Below are 24,214 nucleotides of genomic sequence, written 5' to 3'. Positions count from 1 at the left end.
GGCAGCAGCCTTTTCAGTAGTTGCAGGGGCAACAGTCTGGATGACTGACTGATTTGGCCTTCTAACTGAAACCAAAACGGCCTTGTTGTGGTGCTACTGCGACCGCTGGAAGAAGGGGAAATTAAAGCTGTAATTTTTCCCGAGGCCGTTCTGCTCTACTGTATTGTTAAATAGTGACGACATCCTCTTGGGTAAAATATTCCGGAGGCATTATGGTCCCCCATTCGGACCCATGGGCGGGGATTACTCAGGAGGACGTCGTCATCAGGAGAAGCAAAACTGGCGTTCTACGGATCAGAGTGTACAATGTTAAATCCCGTAGTCGCGCAGGTAGGTCAGAAAATTTAAAAAAGAGGAATGGATAAGTCGAAGTTAGATATAGTGGAATTAGTGAAGTTCGATAGGACGAGGAACAGGGCCTCTGCTTAGGTGAATATAAGGTTATAAATACAAAATCAAACACGGGTAATGCAGAAGGTATAATAATGAATAAGAAAATAGGAATGCGGGTAAGCTACTATGAACAACATCGTAAACGCTTTATTGTAGCCAAGATAGATACAAAGTTAACACTTACGACAGTAGTAAAAGTTTATATGCTAACTAGCTCCGAAGATGATAAAGAGAGTGAAGAACTGAATGAGGAGATAAAAAATATTATTCAGATAGTCAAGGGAGATGAACATTTAAATATGATAGGGAACTGGAATTCGACAGTAGGAAAAGAAAGAGAAGGAAAAATAGTTGGTGAATGTAGACTGGGGGAAAGGAATGAAACAGGAAGCCATCTGATAGATGATCGCAAACACATTGTTTTAGAATCACGAAAGGAGGTTGTATATGTGGAAGAGACCTGAAAGCACCGGAAGGTTTCAGATTATTTATATAATGTTAAGATACAAATTTCGGCAGCAGATTTTAAATTGTAAGTCATTTCCAGGGACAGATGTGGATTCTGATCACAATGTATTGTTTATGAACTGTAGATTAATATTGAAGAAATTGCAGAAAGGAAAATAAGGAGCTGGGACATGGATAAGTTGAAAGAAGCAGAAGTTGTTGAAATTTTTAAAGGGAGAATTAGGCAATGGATGACTAGAACAGAGGAAAGGAACACAGTAGAAGAGGAATGGGTAGCTATGCGAGATTAAATGGTGAAGGCAGCAGAGGATCAAATAGATAAAATGGCAAGGCCGAGTAGAAACACGTGAACAACGCAGGAGATAATGAGTTTAATTGATGAAAGGAGAAAGTTTAACAGTGCAGCAAAAAAAAGCTTGTAAAAAGGAATACAAGAGTTTGAAAACATGAAACTGACAGGAAGTGCAAAAAGGAAGAGCAGGAATGGCTAGATGACAACTGTAACTATTTAGAAGCATATATCATTAGAGGAAAGACGGATATCTCCCACAGGATAGTTGAAAAGGCCTTTGTAAGAAAGAGAAGGAGCTGTATGAATATCAAGAGGACAGATGGAAAACCGGTCCTGACCAAAGAAGGGAAACTGAAAGGTGGAAGGTGTCTATAGGGGGTCCGTGCAAGGGAGAGGGAATTGAAAGCAATATTACCGAAAGGGAAGACTACGTACATGAGTTTGGGTCGGGAGATATGATACTGCGAGAAGAATTTTACGCAGCAGTGAAAGACCTAAGTTGAAACCTGGCTCCGGAGTGGATGACATTCCATCAGAACTAATGATGACCTTGGGAGAGTCAGCCATGACAAAATTATTCCCCCTGGTGTGCAAGATGTGTGAGACAGGCGAAATACTCTCAGACTTCAAGAAGGAGGTAATAACTGTGATTACAAAGAAAGCAGGTGCTGACTGGTGTGAAAGATACCGAACGTCAGTGTAATAAGTCACGGCTGCAAAATACTAACACGAAGTTTCAACTGAAGAATGGAAAAACTCGTAGACGCTGACATCGGGGAAGATTAGTGTTGATTTAAGAGAAATTTAGGAATACGGGAGACAATACTGACTCTACGACTTACTTTAGAAGACAGGCTAGGGAGAGGCAAAGCTATGTTTATAGCATTTGTAGGCGTACAGAAAGGTTTTGACAATGGAAAACCCCCTTTAAAATTCTGGAAGAAGAAGGGGTAAAATACAGGGACCAAAACTCTATTTACAGCTTGTCCAGAAACCAGACGGCAGGTAGAAGAGTCGACGGACATGAATGGGAAGCAGTGGTTGAGAGGGTAGTGGGACAGCGTTGTACCCTATCCCTAATGTTATTCCGTCTCCACATTGAGCAAGCAGGCAGTGAGACATGGTTGTGATATATCTCCAATGTTATTCATTCTACACATTGAGTAAGCAGTAAAGTAAATCAAAGAAAAATTTGGAGTACGGATTAAAGTTCAGGGAGAAAAAGCAAAAACTTTGAGGTTTAATAACATTGTAATTCTGTCAAAAACAGTAAAGGTCTTCGTGAAGCAGTTGAATAGAATGGACAGTGTCTTGAAAGGATGACATAAGATGAACACAAGCAAAAGCGAATCAAGGATAGTGGAATGCAGACGAGTTCACTTAGGGGCTGCTGAGAGAATTACATTAGGAAACGAGGTACTCCAAGTAGTAGATGAGTTTTGTTCTTTGGGCAGCAAAATAACTGATGATGGCCGAAGCAAAGAGGATATGAAATGTAGACTGGCAATGTCTAGGAAAGCGTTTCGAAGGAAGAGAAATTTATTAAAATAGAATAAAGATTTAAGTGTTAGGAAGTCTTTTCTGAAATTATTTGTATGGAGTGTAGCCATGTATGGAAGTGCAGCATGGACGACATACTGTTTAGACAAGAAGGGAATAGAAAGTTTTGAAATGTGGTGCTACAAACAATTAAAATTGCTCAAAACAGGAAAGGCCGCTGGACCTGATGGGTTACCAGTTCGATTTTACACAGAGTACGCGAAGGAACCTGCCCCCCTTCTTGCACCGGTGTACCGTAGGTCTCTAGAAGAGCGTAGCGTTCCAAAGGATTGGAAAAGGGCACAGGTCACCCCCTTTTCAAGAAGGTACGTCGAACAGATGTGCAGAACTATAGGAACGCCGATGAGTTGTAGAATTTTGGAACACGTATTATGTTCGAGTATAATGACTTTTCTGGAGACTAGAAAGCTACTCTGTAGGAAGCAGCATGGGTTTCGAAAAAGACGGTCGTGTGAAACCTAGCTCGCGCTATGCGTCCACGAGACTCAGAGAGCCATAGACACGGGTTCACAAGTGGATGCCGTGTTTCTTGACTTTCGCAAGGCGTTCGATACAGTTCCCCACAGTCGTTTAATGAACAAAGTAAGAGCATATGGACTATCAGACCAATTGTTTAATTGGATTGAAGAGTTCCTGTATAACAGAACGCAGCATGTCATTCTCAATGGAGAGAAGTCTTCCGAAGTATGAGTGATTTCAGGTGTGCCGCAGAGGAGTGTCGTAGGACCGTTGCTATTCACAATATACATAAATGACCATGTGGATGACATCGGAAGTTCACTGAGGCTTTTTGCGGATGATACTGTGGTATATCGAGAGGTTGTAACAATGCAAAATTGTACTGAAATGCACGAGGATTTGCAGCGAATTAACGCATGGTGCAGGGAATGGCAATTGAATCTCAATGTAGGCAAGTGTAATGTGCTGCGAATACATAGAAAGAAAGATCCCTTATCATTTAGCTACAAAATAGCAGTTCAGCAACTGGAAGCAGTTAATTCCATAAATTATCTGGGAGTACGCATTAGGAGTGATTTAAAATGGAATGATCACATAAAGTTGATCGTCGGTAAAGCAGATTCCAGACTGAGATCCATTGAAAGAATCCTAAGGAAATGCAATCCGAAAACAAAGGCAGTAGGTTACAAAAAAAATGGCTCTGAGCACTATGGGACTTAACTTCTGAGGTCATCAGTCCCCTAGAACTTAGAACTACTTAAACCTAACTAACCTAAGGACATCACACACATCCATGCTCGAGGTAGGATTCGAACCTGCGACCGTAGCGGTCGTGCGGTTCCAGACTGCAGCGCCTAGAACCGCTCGGCCACTCTGGCCGGCGAAGTATGTTACAGTACGCTTGTTTGCACACTGCTTGAATACTGCTCAGCAGTGTCGGATCCGTACCAGATAGGGTTGATAGAAGAGATAGAGAAGATCCAACGGAGAGCAGTGCGCTTCGTTACAGGATCATTTAGTAATCGCGAAAGGGTTACGGGGATGATTGATAAACTCCAGTGGAAGACTCTGCAGGAGAGACGCTCAGTAGCTCGGTACGGGCTTTTGTTGAAGTTTCGAGAACATACCTTCACCGAGGAGTCGAGCAGTATATTGATCCCTCCTTCGTATATCTCGCGAAGAGACCATGAGGATAAAATCAGAGAGATTAGAGACCACACAGAGGAATACCGACAATCCTTCTTTCCGCGAACAATACGAGACTGGAATAGAAGGGAGAACCGATAGAGGTACTCAAGGTACCCTCCGCCACACACCGTCAGGTGGCTTGCGGAGTATAGATGTAGATGTATATGTAGATTGTTGAACGTAAACGCAAGACAATGCCCCTGCCGAAACAAACATGTGCTCAGCTCCGATAGTTCCAGAGAATCAGAGAAGAGAAAAGGGTACGATTTGCTACTTCATACCCCTTACGAACGTTGCCGATCCAAGTAAGAGAAGACTAGAAAATATGGAATATTGCACTATAGAAGAATGCTGAAAATCAGATGTGTAGATTGAATGACGAATGAGGAGGTACAGGGTCGAATTGAGAAGAGAGAGATTTATGGCATAACTTTACCAAAAGAGGTAGTCGACCGATACGTTACTTCCTGAAGCATCAAGGACTCGTCAGTGTGGTAATGGAGAGAAGTGTGTGGGATATAAATTGTAGAGGGAAACTGAGGTTCCCATTGATGTAGGCTGCACAAGACATGTAGTGGTGAAGCGTCTTGCACAGACCAGTGTTTGGAGTTAGCTGTTCTTTTCGTTCCTTTCTCTCGTAATTACTTGCAGAATCCTCTATTTTTCTTTATGCGCCGAGTCACATTCAGTATTTGAGTTGTCTCCCATTATTCTGACTTGATCGTAACAGAATGAGGAATGCCAGTAATGGCTGTTGACCTGTTCTATGCTAACAGTTTTACGCTCCCTCTTGGCAGTGAGCCCCCCCATGAACCACGGACCTTGCCGTTGGTGGGGAGGCTTGCGTGCCTCAGCGATACAGATGGCCGTACCGTAGGTGCAACCACAACGGAGGGGTATCTGTTGAGAGGCCAGAGAAACGTGTGGTTCCTGAAAAGGGGCAGCAGCCTTTTCAGTAGTTGCAGGGGCAACAGTCTGGATGATTGACTGATCTGGCCTTGCAACATTAACCAAAACGGCCTTGCTGTGCTGGTACTGCGAACGGCTGAAAGCAAGGGGAAACTACAGCCGTAATTTTTCCCGAGGACATGAAGCTTTACTGTATGATTAAATGATGATGACATCCTCTTGGGTAAAATATTCCGGAGGTAAAACAGTCCCCCATTCGGATCTCCGGGCGGGGACTACTCAGGAGGACGTCGTTATCAGGAGAAAGAAAACTGGCGTTCTACGGATCGGAGCGTGGAATGTCAGATCCCTTAATCGGGCAGGTAGGTTAGAAAATTTAAAAAGGGAAATGGATAGGTTAAAGTTAGATATAGTGGGAATTAGTGAAGTTCAGTGGCAGGAGGAACAAGACTTTTGGTCAGGTGAATACAGGGTTATAAATACAAAATCAAATAGGGGTAATGCAGGAGTAGGTTTAATAATGAATAAAAAAATAGGAGTGCGCGTAAGCTACTACAAACAGCATAGTGAACGCATTATTGTGGCCAAGATAGACACAAAGCCCATGCCTACTACAGTAGTACAAGTTTATATGCCAACTAGCTCTGCAGATGATGAACAAATTGAAGAAATGTATGATGAGATAAAAAGGAAATTATTCAGGTAGTGAAGGGAGACGAAAATTTAATAGTCATGGGTGACTGGAATTCGTCAGTAGGAAAAGGGAGAGAAGGAAACATAGTAGGTGAATATGGATTGGGGGTAAGAAATGAAAGAGGAAGCCGACTGGTAGAATTTTGCATAAAGCATAACTTAATCGTAGCTAACACTTGGTTCAAGAATCATAAAAGAAGGTTGTATACATGGAAGAATCCTGGAGATACTAAAAGGTATCAGATAGATTATATAATGGTAAGACAGAGATTTAGAAATCAGGTTTTAAATTGTAGGACATTGCCAGGGGCAGATGTGGACTCTGACCACAATCTATTGGCTATGACCTGTAGGTTAAAACTGAAGAAACTGCAAAAAGGTGGGATATAAGGACATGGGATCTGGATAAGCTGAAAGAACCAGAGGTTGTACAGAGTTTCAAGGAGAGCATAAGGGAACAACTGACAGCAATGGGGGAAAGAAACACAGTAGAAGAAGAATGGGTCGCTGTGAGGGATGAAGTAGTGAAGGCAGCAGAGAATAAAGTAGGTAAAAAGACGAGGGCTGCTAGAAATCCTTGGGTAACAGAAGAAATATTGAATTTAATTGATGAAAGGAGAAAATATAAAAATGCAGTAAATGAAGCAGGCAAAAAGGAATACAAACGTCTCAAAAATGAGATCGACAGGAAGTGCAAAATGGCTAAGCAGGGATGGCTAGAGGACAAATGTAAGGACTTAGAAGCTTATCTCACTAGGGGTAAGATAGATACTGCCTACAGGAAAATTAAAGAGACCTTTGGAGAGAAGAGAACCACGTGTATGAACATCAAGAGCTCAGATGGCAACCCAGTTCTAAGCAAAGAAGGGAAGGCAGAAAGGTGGAAGGAGTATATAGAAGGTTTATACAAGGGCGATGTACTTGAGGACAATATTATGGAAATGGAAGAGGATGTAGATGAATACGAAATGGGAGGTAAGATACTGCGTGAAGAGTTTGACAGAGCACTGAAAGACCTGAGTCGAAACAAGGCCCCCGGAGTAGACAACATTCCATTAGAACTACTGACGGCCTTGGGAGAGCCAGTCATGACAAAACTCTACCAGCTGGTGAGCAAGATGGATGAGACAGGTGAAATACCGTCAGACTTCAAGAAGAATGTAATAATTCCAATCCCAAAGAAAGCAGGTGCTGACAGATGTGAAAATTACCAAACTATCAGTTTAATAAGCCACAGCTGCAATATACTAACGCGAATTCTTTACAGACGAATGGAAAAACTGGTAGATGCGGACCTCAGGGAGGATCAGTTTGGATTCTGTATAAATGTTGGAACACGTGAGGCAATACTGACCTTACGACTTATCTTAGAAGAAAGATTAAGAAAAGGCAAACCTACGTTTCTAGCATTTGTAGACTTAGAGAAAGCTTTTGACAATGTTGACTGGAATATTCTCTTTCAAATTCTGAAGGTGGCAGGGGTTAAATACAGGGAGCGAAAGGCTATTTACAATTTGTACAGAAACCAGATGGCAGTTATTAGAGTCGAGGGGCATGAAAGGGAAGCAGTGGTTGGGAAAGGAGTGAGACAGGGTTGTAGCCTCTCTCCGATGTTATTCAATCTGTATATTGAGCAAGCAGTAAAGGAAACAAAAGAAAAATTTGGAGTAGGTATTAAAATTCATGGAGAAGAAGTAAAAACTTTGAGGTTCGCCGATGACATTGTAATTCTGTCAGAGACGGCAAAGGACTTGGAAGAGCAGTTGAACGGAATGGACAGTGTCTTGAAAAGAGGATATAAGATGAACATCAACAAAAGCAAAACGAGGATAATGGAATGTAGTCCAATTAAATCGGGTGATGCTGAGGGAATTAGATTAGGAAATGAGACACTTAAAGTAGTAAAGGAGTTTTGCTATTTAGGAAGTAAAATAACTGATGAAGGTCGAAGTAGAGAGGATATAAAATGTAGACTGGCAATGGCAAGGTAAGCGATTCTGAAGAAGAGAAATTTGTTAACATCGAATATAGATTTATGTTTCAGGAAGTCATTTCTGAAAGTATTTGTTTGGAGTATAGCCATGTATGGAAGTGAAACATGGACGATAACTAGTTTGGACAAGAAGAGAATAGAAGCTTTCGAAATGTGGTGCTACAGAAGAATGCTGAAGATTAGATGGGTAGATCACGTAACTAATGAGGAGGTATTGAATAGGATTGGGGAGAAGGGAAGTTCTTGGCACAACTTGTTTAGAAGAAGGGATCGGTTGGTAGTACATGTTTTTAGGCATCAAGAGATCACAAATTTAGCATTGGAGGGCAGCGTGGGGGGTAAAAATCGTAGAGGGAGACCAAGAGATGAATACACTAAGCAGATTCAGAAGGATATAGGTTGCAGTAGGTACTGGGAGATGAAGCAGCTTGCACAGGATAGAGTAGCATGGAGAGCTGCATCAAACCAGTCTCAGGACTGAAGACAACAACAACATTGGCAGTAAGAGACCACAGTTCATTCAGACCTTGAGTCACGCCGCACTGGCCCTGCTTCCAGCTCATCTTGAACATGCCCTTCCAGCTCACCTTGAACATGCCCTTCCAGCTCACCTTGAACATGCCCTTCCAGCTCACCTTGAACATGCCCTTCAACTTGCCGGACGTGAACGTGGGCGTCAGCTTGACTCTCAGCTGCCTCCACTTGTGCCCTCCCAGGAGAAACAGGTTGTAGTTGAGAGGCTCTTCATCGTCGATGAAGAATCCTCTATCTACGAACGTCGAACTATCCTTCACGAGTATGTGACGTATCAGGTCTGGATCGCGAACCAGAAGGTGTGGCCGGCGGAAGGAATAGAACCCAATATAGCGTCCTCCTGCGAAAAAGAAAAATGCAGAAAAGGCAAGTGAGTGAGAGCATTGGAAGAACAGCTCACGCACTTAACTTCACATTTCAAATGCGTGACTCGTACTATGCGATACTGTGTTGATTAAATAAGGAAAACGTAATAAATTGAACACAATACATTTAATGAGTGATATTTGTATTACGCTATGTTTCGTAAATCTGTAAAGGTCTCAAGAAGGCAGCGTCGTGGTATTTCTGATTATATTTTTCCGTCTGTTCTTCTCCTCTCTCCCCCCCCCCCCCCCCCCCCCACACACACACACCTATTTAGCGTAATGCACTCCCTCCAGTGACTCTTCAATCGCCAGCTCCCATGGTCAGAGGTGGACCAACACGTTACTGACTTGCTCAATTTCTGAAGCTGTTGTCTTGAATAAATCGTCCAATTTTCTGAAATTGTAATCATTTGTCCGGCTGTTCAGGTACATCAGGTCTACCGATTTCTGTCCCATTCGGTTATTCTCTCGTGGTGCGTGTGTGTATTAAGTGTGTATTTCAGCAATGGTTCTAAGAGCCGTCGATGTTTTATGGAAAATCCTCCTTGTCTTCAGTCGTTGCGGGTGCGGTTCGTGTCCATACAGAGGATAGGTTCTCTCCTGCTGCGCTATCTTCCTTTACTTATTCGCAGCTACACTATGTGATCAAAAGTGTCCGGACACCTGGGTGAAAATGACTTACAAGTTCGTGGCGCCCTCCATCGGTAACGCAGAAATTCAATATGGTGTTAACCCACGCTTAGCTTTAATAAAAACTTCCACTCTCCCAGGTCTACATCCAGTCAGGTGCTGGAAGGAATGGGGAATGGCAGTCCGTTCGTCACGGAATGCTGCACTGAGGAGAGGTAACCATGTTGTTCGGTGAGGCCAGCCACGAATTTGCCGTTCGAAATATCCCAAAGGTGTTCTATAAGATTCAGGTCAGGACTCTGTGCAGGCCAGTCTATTACAGGGATGTTATTGTCGTGTAACCACTCCGCCACAGGCCATGCATTATGAAGAGGTACTCGATCGTGTCGAAAGATGCTATCGCCATCCCCCGAATTGCTTGTCAATAGTGAGAAGCAAGAAGGTTCTTAAAACATCGATGTATGCCTGTGCTGTGATAGTGCCACGCAAAACTACAAGGAGTGCAAATTCCATTCCATGAAAAACACGACCACACCATAACACCACCGCCGCCGAATTTTACTGTTGGCACTACACACGCTGGCAGATGACGTTCACCGGGCATTCACCATACCCACACCCTGCAATCGGATCGCCGCATTCTGTACCGTGATTCGTCACTCTACACAAAGTTTTCCCACTGTTAAATCGTCTGATTTTTACGCTCCTTACACCAAGCGATACGTCGTTTGGCACTCACCGACGAAATGTCATTGAAAGCTACGTTCACGTGTTAGGCGTATGTTAAAATATACCAAACAAGACGTGTTGCTACAGGTTAATAACGTGGCATTACAGAGGTCCGTAGAGTTTCACTTTGACTAACCTGCTGTGATCCTGCCAGTTTCCGTACAATATCGTTCCTGATGCAGACTTTCCACTTTCAGTCAATGCAGTGCCTCTTGGAAGTGAGAGATATATCAAGTACCACTCCTAGAGATGTGTGGGCCTCACAGTGTTCCAGTTAAACACTTGACCACACTTTTCAGTTGTTGTTGTTGTTGTTGTTGTTCTCTTCAGTCCTGAGACTGGTTTGATGCAGCTCTCCATGCTACTCTATCCTGTGCAAGCTTCTTCATCTCCCAGTACCTACTGCAACCTACATCCTTCTGAATCTGCTTAGTGTATTCATCTCTTGGTCTCCCTCTACGATTTTTACCCTCCATGCTGCCCTCCAATGCTAAATTTGTGATCCCTTGATGCCTCAAAACATGTCCTACCAACCGATCCCTTCTTCTAGTCAAGTTGTGCCACAAACTTCTCTTCTTCCCAATCCTGTTCAATACCTCCTCATTAGTTACGTGATCTATCCACCTTATCTTCAGCATTCTTCTATAGCACCACATTTCGAAAGCTTCTATTCTCTTCTTGTCCAAATTAGTTATCGTCCATGTTTCACTTCCATACATGGCTACACTCCATACAAATACTTTCAGAAACGACTTCCTGATACATAAATCTATATTCGATGTTAAAGTTATCACTTCTTATTTCCAGTTTTTGTTCTTGTTGCCAGCGACCGTCATCGTTACCCTTGCCGCTCCATCACAACCATTTCGGCATCAGAGGTGCTCTCTCTTCCTGTTCTGATTCTACCGACGCTGCTTTGATGGCCCTCCCCAGTGGTTTACCTTCCTTGCGACCCCCGTTCTGATTTCCACCGATTTACCACATGCTTCAAATGATGTGCCTATAGCTACAACACTCTTCTAAACAGTTTCTTTCCTTTGAAACCTTCCCGTCTAATATTGGATGAACGTTTGCTTGCTGACTGAACGCTGCGTCTCTTAAAATCTTTTAACTGCTGCTCTGTCAAGACTACCTGCTGATTATTACGACGAAACATAAAATGTGTTGTCGCCGTGGCCCTCAGTCGTTACCTGAAATTATTAAGACTGATTCTTACCTTTAATTATTTATACTGGATCGCCATCTGACTGCTACAGCAAACTGTGGAATGAATATACTTACTTCTCTTTAACATAATTATAAGCTGCTGGTGGAGTTTCATAATACTTTGTGACTGGAATTCTTTAAGTTGAAGTTAATTTAGATTAGATAAAAGCTGAAGCTCAGTTTAGACTTTTCTTTTAAGATAACAATAAATTCCGTAAAGCATTTACGTGAATGATTTTGGGATAGAAAATTCTTAATGCATTTAATCTGGTAGAAGTTAACTATATTCTGAGAACGATCTTGACAAACAATTACAAGGGGCATAGTTCTTTACAAAAATTCTTAAAAAGTAGCGTTGCGCTACATACCTAATTTTCCATCAAAATTACATAACTATATTCTGAGAACGATCTTGACAAACAATTACAAGGGGCATAGTTCTTTACAAAAATTCTTAAAAACTAGCATTGCGCTACATATAGCGAGTGGCTGGCGAGCACACCGCTTCTTTCAAAGTGTTAATTCATACCTCGCTTACAGCGACCTCCTCTCATGTCTCGCTAGCTACGACTGCCTCGTCTCACATCTTACTCGCAACTGCTCGCTTCCAACGCTCAATGCTACAAAAGTGCGGTCTCGCCGCCAACAATGGTTTTTGGTGCAGACAATCCCTGCTACCATTACAGATGTATTACTGCGCGCTGTTTCCCGCTCTTTCTCAAAATGTATCTATGCGCGGTTTCCTGCTCTTTCTCAATAATACACAATGCAATTTAATTAACAAAACAATTTAAATAAGAAACAGTTCAGATAATTACATGCTAAAACAGTTTAAATACGCCTATTACATAATTACACCTTAAAGACGGTTTTTCTTATCAAACTTGTATATAAAAATGGGGTTGACTTCAGAGTGAATTTATTCACCTACATTACAGGTTTACTTACTGAGAAGGTAGTGAAATTATGAGATGACACGGAAATGGGATCACCTTACAAAAAATGGTTCAAATGGCTCTAAGCACTATGGGACATAACATCTGAGGTCATCAGTCCCCTAGACTTATAAATACTTAAACCTAACTAACCTAAGGACATCACACACATCCATGCCCGAGGCAGGATTCCAACCTGCGACCGTAGCAGCGCGGTTCCCGACTGAAGCGCTTATAACCGCTCTGTCACAGCGCCGGCTATCACCTTACACGATGTAGGCCAGAAAGTTGTTGATGTGCTGGTGTTTTCTTTATAATTAAACAAGAGTGACTTTCGTCATCGTCCCGATAGACAAATGTTACCGCGAGGCGAGATCTGTCACAAATTGCCTACCTGGTAACTGTTTGTACAAGTCGTAAGCCCAGTCTGAAAGCGTCTTCTGGCCCAGCAAGCACTTCTGCACGTTTCCGAACGGGAAGCTCGGCTCCACATAGGGCACTCCCTTGTTCTTCCAGTATTTGAAAGCACGATCGAACCACAAGTAGAGAGCGAAAGTGGCCACCGACAGAACGACGAACAATTCTGTCATCCAGGAATCGAAGTAGAGACCCATCTTCAGTCTGGAACACAAATAAAGAAACAGCGTTATCATTCCATGCGATTAAAGTATCATTTCAACATTCAGCAGGGCGTAATTAGCAGAGCGGTTATGAAACATGTAAAGTAAAAGAGCGATACAGTGCGTAAACGAAAACTGTTTACAACGCAGCACAGTGTTGCAGGGAAAGGCAGTGGGAACGAATTCATGCAAAACGCTTGTGGCCCATCAAGCCCAGAAACAAACCTCTATCTGGCCTACAAGCGCTACGTATGCTACAGATAGTGCGCACTGCGTGACAACTACAGGCAGTGTCTTCTAGCTCTCTTATGCCACCGGCTTAATCGGCTAACTCGTTACAATTTCAATGAAACTTTCCCGTTGGGTAATGAAAGAAAAAACTAATTGCTTTTACAACTGGGCCTAAATGGTCAGGAGCACAGTAGTTTAGTACAAGGAAGGCCAAACAAACAAATAGATGTAATTGTTAATTTTATGTTATGAAAATTCACCATATTTTGATGTAAAATTTTCACAAACGTCAGTTTTACATTGCGTAGGTGCAAGAAGAATAAATTGTTGATAATCAAGGACGATTCTAGCGAGAAAAAGAAATGAAGCCGTGTTATCACGTATGCATAGTAACCTAAGTGGCTTTTGTAGGCTGATTTCAGGCTGTTGACAACAAGACAACAAGTGTTCTACATAAATCTGTTCGTCTCGACTACATCTCTGTGGTACGCTGTTAACAGTTATCATTTACGCCGTGTATAAACAGAAAATAATGAAAATTCGTTAAATTTCGTTACAGGATAAATCACTCAAATTTAGAAATTATCAGTTTAAATAAGTTTCTAGGATTATGATTTACGAACAACTTAAATTGGAGCTGTTGCATAGAAAATATTACGGGGAAGGCGATCTAAAGACTGTGTATGAACGGCAGAAAACTTAGCAGTTCGATAAATCTACTGAAGACACTGCCTAGTCTTCGTTTTCTGTCATGTGCTGTAGTATTACTACACGGTGTAAGATCCTTACCAGATACGGTGGACGGAGGATACCGAAACAGTTCAGTGAAGTGTAGCTCTTTATGTAATAGAGAGAGTGTGTCACAGAGTTGATAAGCGAGTTCAGCTGGCAATTATGAAAACAAAGGCATTTTTCGTTGCGCCGAGATCTCTTAGAAATTACTGTTACCAGTTTTCACCTAGAAATGCCAAAATACTTCATAGAGTTCCATCTACGTAGTGGAAAACCGGCCGCGATGGCCGAGCTGTTCTAGGCGCTTCAGTCTGGAACCACGCGGCTGTTACGGTTGCAGGTTCGAATTCCGCCTCGGGCATGGATGTGTGTGATGTCCTTAGGTTAGTTAGGTTTACGTAGTTCTAAGAATAGGGACTGATGACCTCAGATGTTAAGTCCCTTAGTGCTTAGAACCATCTGAACCATTTTGAACGTAGTGGAAAACAATCATCTTGATAAGGTAAGATAAATCAGAGTTCGGACGGAAGTATGTACTGTAGGTGCTCATAGAGGAGAGTAGGCGGTCCACACCTGTCCAAAGATTAATACATCAAAGAAGGAGAAACGCTGCTAACCGGAATGTTTGTGACGAAGCGGCAGTAACGGTATGAAAAGAAGCGCATCCGCTGTTGATACTCGGCTAAAGGCAATCTGAAATAAAAAGAGAACTCTTCACCCGCTCTCTGTGGACAACAGTGAAGTGGACGGCAGAGGGTACTTCCCATTGTACGAGTTATTGGGGCTTATTTACCGTCCAATCACGTTTGGAGCCGGGGAATAATGATCATTTAAATGCCTCTGCTTGCTGTAATTAATCTAACCTTAGACATAAACTTCTCTGATTTGCCTCCGAATAACAATGTGCCGGCGGAGGTTCGAGTCCTCCTTCGGGCATGGGTGTGTGTGTTTGTCCTTAGGATAATTCAGGATAAGTAGTGTGTAAGCCTAGGGACTGATGACCTTAGCAGTTAAGTCCCATAATATTTCACACACATTTGAACATTTTTAGCACTGTGCAACTTCCACAATATTTCGTTGAAACAAGTGTTCGACATCTTCAGGTGGTTATGGTCCTCGCTGGGTTCACCGGCGCATCGCGCTAGGGGTAAAGAAGTGAAGTCCCGTGACACGAACGGCTGGGAGACCTTGAATAGCTGGTTCAGCCGCCTAATTGCAAACATGTTTCCTATTCTTCGCGCCAAGAGGCACGAAGTATGGGAACAATGTGCGCAAGTGTATCCTTTAAGTGTAGGTGACTGTAATGGCTGTGTGCGTGGTGCAGTGTCATGTTCGTGTTGGAGATGATGTCAGAAGGGAGAAGGTGATACCAGGTGCTGTCACATAGTCTACCCCGCACCGATATTAACGTTCTCATTCGACGGACGGATCACCATTAGCAGTCTCACATGCTCTTACTTCATGAGCGACTCCGGAGAGGTTTGGTGTTAAAACCAGGACCTTGACGCAAAGTCTGGTGATCAGAAACTTTTCACCACCACCTCTCCTCCTCCTGCAGGCCAGATACTGGCAGTGAAAATTTCTTCCACCACCAGGATTCGAACCAGCTTACCTCTGGTTCGAGAAGCCCCACCGCACAGGCGAATTTTTTGTGTCCCCCATCTCCCACCGGATCCTACTACCGACTACCGCCACCTGAAACTTCCGAGTCGTCTTCTCGCAAATTAATGAAGGGGAGGCTCCATCTAAACAGCTTCCTCGGAGGGCAATGATATTCCTTGAGTCGTTTTCAAGTGTGCCGTCTCGTACTCGGAACGCAGCAATGGGCAGAATGATCCTCGAATAATGCGCCTGAATAATTCGCTAGTCCTGTCCGGTACAGCACATGGCGCTGGAGCGCCTCGTGAGTCGTCGTCAGGTGAAAACACGAGTCGAGATTGTTTTCGGGCGCAGCTTGTAAAACGTAACACACCGCCATGCCCCGACCTCGGCCACGGAGGCAGTTGCGCAAGTGGTGGTGCTTCGCCGCTGCTGGGACTCCACGGTGTCTCTTGGCCGCCTGAAGGTGTTAGAGTTCGCAACACCGTGTTTTTGTCCCCGATGCAATGCTGATGAACGTGGCCTTCAGGTTTGGATTAGCTTGTGCTTGTCCAGCTTTTGGTTTCTTCTACAAGGGCTGCTTGCACAGCAAGAGATGCGGCCATCTTGTTGTGACGCTGCGCTGAATTTTTCGGTCCAGCGTATGTTTCTTCATCTTCTGCGACTGCTGAGTCTGCTTTTAGAAGGTACGGGAAATCGTCCGGAAATGGTCTTGCAGACGTGGGACTTCCACGATATCGTGAAGGAGTCCAGATGGAAAACCTCTTAGTAGGTGCAGAGCCAGGTGGAGAACGCGATTCTTCTTCATGTGATCTTCGGCTGCCCTCCCCCAGACGACGGCGGCAAACTTGATGACGAGGCGGAAAAGCGCCTTGTACAGTGAGACACCGACACGTGGAGGAAGCGTCGAAGTCGGGTTCAAAAAGGGGCATAGCTTGTGTAAACGATTGGATCCCTCTTCCTGGTTGTGCAGTAAGTCGATGATCCAAAGTGATGCCGAGAATTCGGCCGTCGGCCTCCAGAGAACAGGTGTGCCACCGTTGCTGGCAGGTGGCAAATCTGCTAGGACGATACGTCGTGTGACCATCAGAAATTGATCTTGCGCAGATGAACTTTTTTTTTACAGTAATCCTATAATATAATTTCTGAAGGATCGTATTGTATCACTGCAAACAGCAAGCGATCAGCAATAATGCAGTGTCATCATAAATACGTCTCATGTATAAAAAGTGGAATACACATGACAGAAAATGTTTGTTTAGTTTCAAACAGTTTGTTGTTAGGTGTTGCGACTGACTTTTCTTTGATAATCGATTATGACATAATATCACATTTACGATGGAACACATTAGAAATCAGTCGCAACGTATTTACTCTAGTTACTAATAATGAGTCTACAACTTCTTGATATTAGTCCGCGATTACAACGAACCTGAGTAATTCCGTCTGCGTTGTTTAAAGAGTGCGCATCGCATGTTTCAGCTTTTCACATATTTGCACTCTGCAACTACGAAAAAAAGCAATGAAACCATTATGTCTGCTAAGCAGCTAATTACAGGAAAGTATTGCATACCTATCTTACAGCTTGCAGTGTTTGGTCGTCATATTCAGTAAATCATGCGATGAAACAATCTCTCTGTTTCCCGTTCGGCTCGATAATCTAAAAGGACTAAAGTGGGAGCCGAGAGGCAGCGCTAGTGCGGAATGACGTTTCGTTTCTTTTCTGGTCAAATAGAAATAAAAATAAGATAGAGCTAAAGTGGCAGTACATGTATCAAATTTCTCGATACGACTTTTTTAACCTCGTGGCGCCATCTCGTTGTTTATCTACGTAGGCGGCTGTCAGTGCTACAGTAAGACAACCGACCGCGTGAAGAAACAAGCGGCGCATTAAAAATTAACAGAAATAAAACCTGCAGGTAACAGACGCAATGTAGTATAAAAAAATAAACGGCATTGGAAGGATTTACACGAGGGAACTGAAAAACGGCTGGATCTTGCGAATCAGTAAGTGCTTCATTGGAAGTGTATGCGCCAAAGTTGTGTTACCTCAAACTCGTGAGTTTTTTAAATTATCGAAGTTCTGATGTCCAAATGTCGAAAGCAATGATGAGGATACACTAACTGGGAGTGAAACATAATAATTCCATTTAACAGAATTGAAATATGAAAACGCTCGCCTGCCGTGGGAACAGTATGTCAGTGGTGGGTCGTGCTGTTGTTACTTGTGGAGGGACTGTAGCAGCGGAACAGGAGAGCCACTCTGTAGCACAGCGCTCGCATTAATCAAATGCAGCGCAGCAGCAGACGGTGTGGTGAGTTTAATTCAGTTTCTTGTGTTTGTATTCTTTTCCACGAAAACTCTAATTAACTCTAGGTGAAAATATACGACGTCATCGTACTCACGTCGCACCAGGGGCGATTGTAGAAGTCGGTTGACATAAGATGAACATCAACAAAATCAAAACGAGGACAATGGAATGTAGTCGAATTAAATCAGCTGATGCTAAGAGACTTAGATTAGGAAATCAGACACTTAAAGTAGTAGATGGGTTTTGCTATTTGAGGAGCAAAATAGCTGATGATGGTCGAAGTAGAGAGGACATAAAATGTAGGCTGACAATGGTAAGGAAATCGTATTTTCTGAAAATAATTGTATGGAGTGTAGCCACATATGGAAGTGAAACATGGACGATAAATAGTTTAGACAAGAAGAGAACAGAAGTTTTTGAAACGTGGTGCTACAGAAGAATACTGAAGATTAGATTGGTAGATCATGTAACTAACGAGGAGGTACTGAATAGAATTGACGAGAAGAGCAATTTGTGGCACAACTTGACTAGGAGAAGGGATCGGTTGGTAGGACACGTTCTGAGGCATCAAGAGATCACCAGTTTAGTATTGGAGGCCAGCGTGGAGGGTAAAAATCGTAAGGGAGACGAAGAGATGAATACACTAACCAGCTTCAGATAAATGTAGGTTGCAGTAGGTACTTGGAGACGGAGAAGCTTGCACAGGATAGAGTAGCATGGAGAGCTGCACCAAAGCACTGATAACCACAACAACAATGATTCTTCTGATACTCGTCCAATATCTGTGGCAAGTGTGACAAAGACTAAAATATCATCAGTAACGATAAGGAACAGTCGGAATGTCACTGAAAAAAGTTAAGTTGCCAGTGGTGATATAGAACCACTTTCAGCGTTAGTAGAAATATAAAGGGTAGCCAGAACATTATGACCAACTACCTAATAGCCGGTATGTCCATCTTTGGCACGGATACCAGCAGCGACGCAACATGCCATGGAAGCAATGAAGTTTTTGTAGGTCGCTAGAGGGAAAAGGCACGACAGATGTGTTCAAATGGCTCTGAGCACTATGCGACTTAACTTCTGAGGCCATCAGTCGCCTAGAACTTAGAACTAATTAAGCCTAACTAACCTAAGGACATTACACACATCCATGCCCAAGGCAGGATTCGAACCTGCGATCGTAGCGGTCACGCGGTTCCAGATTGAAGCGCCTAGAACCGTACGGCCACCGATCGGATCCAGATTTGGCGAGATGTGGGGCGAGCACACAGTTGGAACTGGCCACTGTGTTCCTCGAACCACTTCATCACACTTATGGCGCATTATCTTGTTGAAAAATGCCACTGCCGTCGGGAAAGATGATCGTCATGAAGGGGTGTACGTGGTCTGCAGCCAGTGTACGATACTCCTTGTCCGCCATGGTGCCTTGCACTCGCTCCACTGCTCCCACTGATGCCCGCGTGAATGTTCCCCAGAGCATACTGGGGGCCGAACCGCACAGTAACCCTGGGTTCGGTGTGGGGCGTCGGTGGGGTGGGTGGACTGCTGTAGCCTGTCGTGGGGTTGTGGACCACTGAGGGCTACCGCGGGGACGGAGCCTATCCGTCGTTTTTAGGTCCCCAGTTCAATACAATACAATACTATTGAAACTTATAGCAAGTTTCTCCGTTCTAAAACTTCATTCTCGATCATCACAATATTTTTGCAACAGTATGAGTATTTCGTACGGAGCATCAAGAGTGGATGCAGTTATAGTAATTTATGAAGTTCTGTCGATAGGAAGGCAGTACAAAAAATGCACTGTGCCACTTTGATATAATCTAGGCCATCCGAAATAATAATCCATAAATAACAATTGATGACGAGATTAAATATGTCGAAAGCGGTCAACTGAAAGCAGAGAAAACAAAAAGAATGTAACAGTAGCCACGGCTCGATTAATTCCACAAGTCATACTTTTCTTTGTAAAGTATATTGAAGTATTATTTCGTGGTAGCTAAACATAATTATTTCTGTGAAACGTAATTTCCTCCCGTGGATTTCAGAGAGCCGATGAACGGTTAACCTCAACAAAACGAAATCAAGATGGTTAAGGATTCAGTAAAATCAACAATTTAAAGTTCTTAAGATTGAGGATAGATTGACGGTGTGTTTACTTTGCTGACTTTCACTCTAATATGTCCTATGGTGATCTGGGTCAACTCTGTGCTTTAATCAAGAATATTCGTAGTCCATGGACGGGCGGCATCATTGATGTGGTTCGCTACTCAGGTGTATCGGAATTCTACCTTTTGCTGTCCCTGTGCATGATTATAACCCATCATGGGCTTTGTTGCTGACAATATTGACTCATTCAGAATTAACTGCCACATTCATTCAGTAAACGCTAGACGAGAAAACTGTACATACTTGAACAGGATTTCCTATGCACTATTCAGCAGGCTTCAGTTTCAGTAGGTTTTTAGCTGACCTAACGCAGAACAGTGATATTTCATAAATATTCAAATGAAGTGGATAGGTTTCCTTGTACTACAAAGTCTTCTGTTCTGGACAGCAGTCCCTCGCAGTAGCTGAATTCTTTCCTCTGTTTTTGGTATTTATTTCTATTTTCTCTCACAATTTTTTTTCCGTCTTTAATTATTCTTTAAGGTGGATGTTCCTGAAATTGACCGAAAAAGTCAATTTTCAGTTTACTTTTTATTTATTTGTAGAATTCATGGACAATAAGTTCTCAAAGTTTCAATGATGAAACCACATGCAAAGTGCCTGAAAAATAATGAAGTGTGGGTCGCGACCTTCCTGCCATGCCTACTTTTGAAGCAAAATTTCATTATTAGCTCGGTGAACAACGGTTCCGTGGGTTACTTTGAAGCAAACTTGCACGGGATACATCTAGAAGGCTGGAATATGTACTCTGTTATTTTATAGATCGTCTGTAACTGTTTCGTGTCTTAGAAAGAATGACAAACCTGCTGCTTGGTTTATGAAGAAGCATTTCTTGTTTTGCTACATTTTCATCTGCTATAGCTGTCAGAACTGCAACATATGATGTAATTCATGTATTTAATGATGGGTTGCTGTGGAGGGTGAAGGTATTAGAGAGATAGGAAATGTCACTCAAGACATCCTGAGAAAAATAGATTTACAATGCCTCTCTGCAGCTGAAAAGTCATTTCAAGACCTGGTAAAGGAAAGAAGTCAGAAAAAAAGAAACCAGAGCAGATGTCTTGAAGGAAAAGAGAACCCTGAGTACAAATTTGAGGCCTTCTGGAGAGGTGACATGAGTAAAAACGATAGATTGAACTGTAAGTTGCATTCCCTAAAAATTATATTTTTTAAAGTTAATGTACCTTTTCCTCAAAATCTAAGAAGGCTAGAAGTATGAAATTTTGCACACTTTATAATGCCAATAAATGCTGCCTCAAGAGTAGATTTGGAAATCTGGAGCGTAAGCTGACACATCGGGCAAAGTTATTAGAATTTTGCATGACTTTTATACGCTGAAGAGCCAAAGAAACTGGTACACCAGCCCAATATGCTGTAGGGCCTCCCGATCACACAGAAGTGCCGAAACACGAGGTGGCGTGGACTCGATTAATGTCTGAAGTAGTGGTGGAGGGAACTGACACTTTGAATTCTGCAGGGCTGTCCGTAAATCCGCAAGAGTACGAGGGGATGGAGATCTCTTCTGAACAGGACGTTGCAAGGCATTCCAAATGTGCTGTATATTGTTCATGTCTGGGACGTTTGGTGGCCAGTGGAAGTGTTTAAACTCAGAAGAGTGTTGCTGGAGCCACCCTGCAGCAATTCTGGACGTGTGGGGCGTCGCTTTGTTCTGCTGGAATTGCCCAAGTCCGTCGGAATGTACAATGGACATGAATGGATGTAGGTGATCAGACAGGATGCTTACGTACGTGGTACCTGTCAGAGCTGTACCTAGACGTATCAGGGGTCCCTCATTACTCCAACTGCACACGTCTCATACCATACAGCACCTCCACCACCTCCCCTGCTGACATGCAGGGTCTATGGGCTCATGAGGTTGTCTCCATACCAGTACACGTCCATCCGCTAGATACAATTTAAAACGAGACTCGTCCGGCCAGGCAACATGTTTCCAGTCATCAACAGTCCAATGTCGGTGTTGACGGGCCCAGTCGAGGCGAAAAGCTTTGTGTCGTGCAGTCATCAAAGTTACACGAGTGAGCCTTCGCCTACGAAAGCCCATATCGATGATGTTTCGTTGAATGGTTCGCACACTTACAATTGCATGATGGTGCAGCATTGAAAAACGGAGCAATTTGCGGAAGGGTTGCACTTCTGTCACGTTCAACGATGCTCTTCAGTTGGTCCCGTTCTTTCAGGATCTTTCTCGGCCGCAGCAATGGCGGAGATTTGATGTTTTACCGAATTCCTGATATTCATGGTACACTTGTGAAATGGCCATGCGCAAAAATCCCCACTTCATCGCTACCATGGAGATGCTGTGTCCCATGGCTTGTTCGCCGACTAAAACACTACGTTAAACCTCACTTAAGTCTTTATAACCTGCCATTGCAGCAGCAGTAACAGATGTAACAACTCCGCCAGACACCTGTTGTCTTATGTAGGCGTCGCCTACCATAGCGTCGTATTCTGCCTGTTTGCATATCTGTATTCGAATACGCACGCCTGTACCAGTTCTTTGGCGATTCAGTGTATTATACTTACAGAATTAAAAAATGGTCATATTTATATACTCGAAAAACTCATGGGGAAAGCTTACTGTATCCAAAGAGATTAAACAGAGAAAATTTAGTAGAAATCTCTTGAATAATTTCTGAGAGAAAAGTATATATATATTACTATTTGAAAATAAAACTTCAAAAATTCCATGAAAAATGTAAGTATGTATAATATAAGGAAGTTAACAGCAAATGTACTAATTTCATATAAGAATAGCACAAAATTTATTGCCTTATATCGAAAATTGTGGATTTGCTGCATCTTTTGAAAAGTGTGTATTTTTCAAGAACGTTCTCCCTTCATGCTTTTGTTTATAAATTATGTAATTGGCATTCTGTAAACTATGTACTGGCCCGTTTCATGACCAACTCGCATGGTTCCACGGAGCCTGAGAAATAAATAAACTCTAACAGCAGCATTCTGTAATACAAAATTTTCCCATGCTTTGACACACGCATCACAATGAGCATTAACTAAATTCTTTAGAAAGGAAAAAAATGCAGTTCGACACATGAAAATATTCTTATTCGACATAATATCTTTACCCATTTGTGATGCAATCTCTGCCTAAACATAGTGATCTTCTGAGAAATTTGATCTCCGATTGCAAACATTGAACTGCGTGTATGGAAGCGTCGAGCTGCAGCTGCATGCCACGCGATGTTTCAGACTAAAGCGTCATTGAAAGAATGGGTTAGGTGAAGAAGGACGCAAGGTTAGATAAAATGAGGACGAAGACGTAGTTTGGAAAGGTAATGAGAAATGTCAAAATTGAAATTTTATATTTTTTTCCGGCCGGACTTGCCGAGCGCTTCTAGGCGCTACGGTCTGGAACCGAGCGACCGCTGCGGTCGCAAGTTCGAATCCTGCCTCGGGCATGGATGTGTGTGATGTCGTTAGGTCAGTTAGGTTCAAGTAGTTCTAAGTTCTAGGGGACTGATGACCTCAGAAGTTAAGTCCCATAATGCTCAGAGTCATTTGAAAAACTTGAATATTTCTTAGTTGAATGAAAATGTATGCGTACACGGTCGTACACCGTGAATTTATCCGAGATGGTGGGAAATGTATTGGAATGTGCTGACAGATCTGGTTGCGGGGAAACTTAAGAGCTCTAGATTCCCGTTCAGGCATCCGGCACGTAGATCACTACCTCGCTACTCGGTACATAATGGAAATACTGTTCATATAATCGGAGGTGGGTATGAAAGTAGAAGGTGTCAGGATACAGACATGAGGGGCAGCAGCAGGAAGGTCACAAGCTGTGCATTTACAAAGGAGACAAGTGATGGCGTGCGCGTACTCACTGGGAGAGCTGCAGATTCCGGACCCGTACGAAAACTGCCAGCACCGAAGCGCGGCTGTGCGATTTAAAGTTCACGCGGTAACGAAATTCACCATGACGCAGCACGAGCAGATATCGCCTGTTTTCCTGTCTGCCACTGCGTTCACAAAGTGTTCTCACAGCAGCCGACAGTAATCAGTGTTATACAATGTGTCAAAGTTAAGTACTCCACTGGTAATCTTCTACGTTTATCATCAGTCCATCGTTTCTTCAACGAGATGAGTGCTGGAGACCGCACTGAATCATGAAAGACCCAGAGACTTTAACCAAATTCGTCTTTTCCTTTCCTCCCTTTG

At 43.0% G+C, this 24,214-nt stretch overlaps 1 protein-coding gene across 1 annotated transcript in view; it reads right to left on the bottom strand.

The window, feature by feature from the left end:
* The window catches only part of LOC126272454 (cytochrome P450 6k1-like), a 75,412-nt gene extending 51,467 nt beyond the window's left edge, over positions 1-23,945 (bottom strand). Inside the window, exons 1-3 of the mRNA XM_049975332.1 lie at positions 23,881-23,945; positions 12,752-12,978; positions 8,591-8,829 (exon numbers count right to left, since the gene is read on the bottom strand). Coding sequence (XP_049831289.1) covers positions 8,591-8,829; positions 12,752-12,971 — 459 coding nt within the window. The 5' untranslated portion in view covers positions 12,972-12,978; positions 23,881-23,945. The remainder of the gene's footprint in view (positions 1-8,590; positions 8,830-12,751; positions 12,979-23,880) is intronic.
* Positions 23,946-24,214: the final 269 nt, after the last annotated feature.

Source organism: Schistocerca gregaria, chromosome 5 (assembly GCF_023897955.1).
Source record: "Schistocerca gregaria isolate iqSchGreg1 chromosome 5, iqSchGreg1.2, whole genome shotgun sequence".
Lineage (NCBI taxonomy): Eukaryota > Metazoa > Arthropoda > Insecta > Orthoptera > Acrididae > Schistocerca > Schistocerca gregaria.
This window is presented reverse-complemented; position numbering and strand designations above follow the sequence as displayed.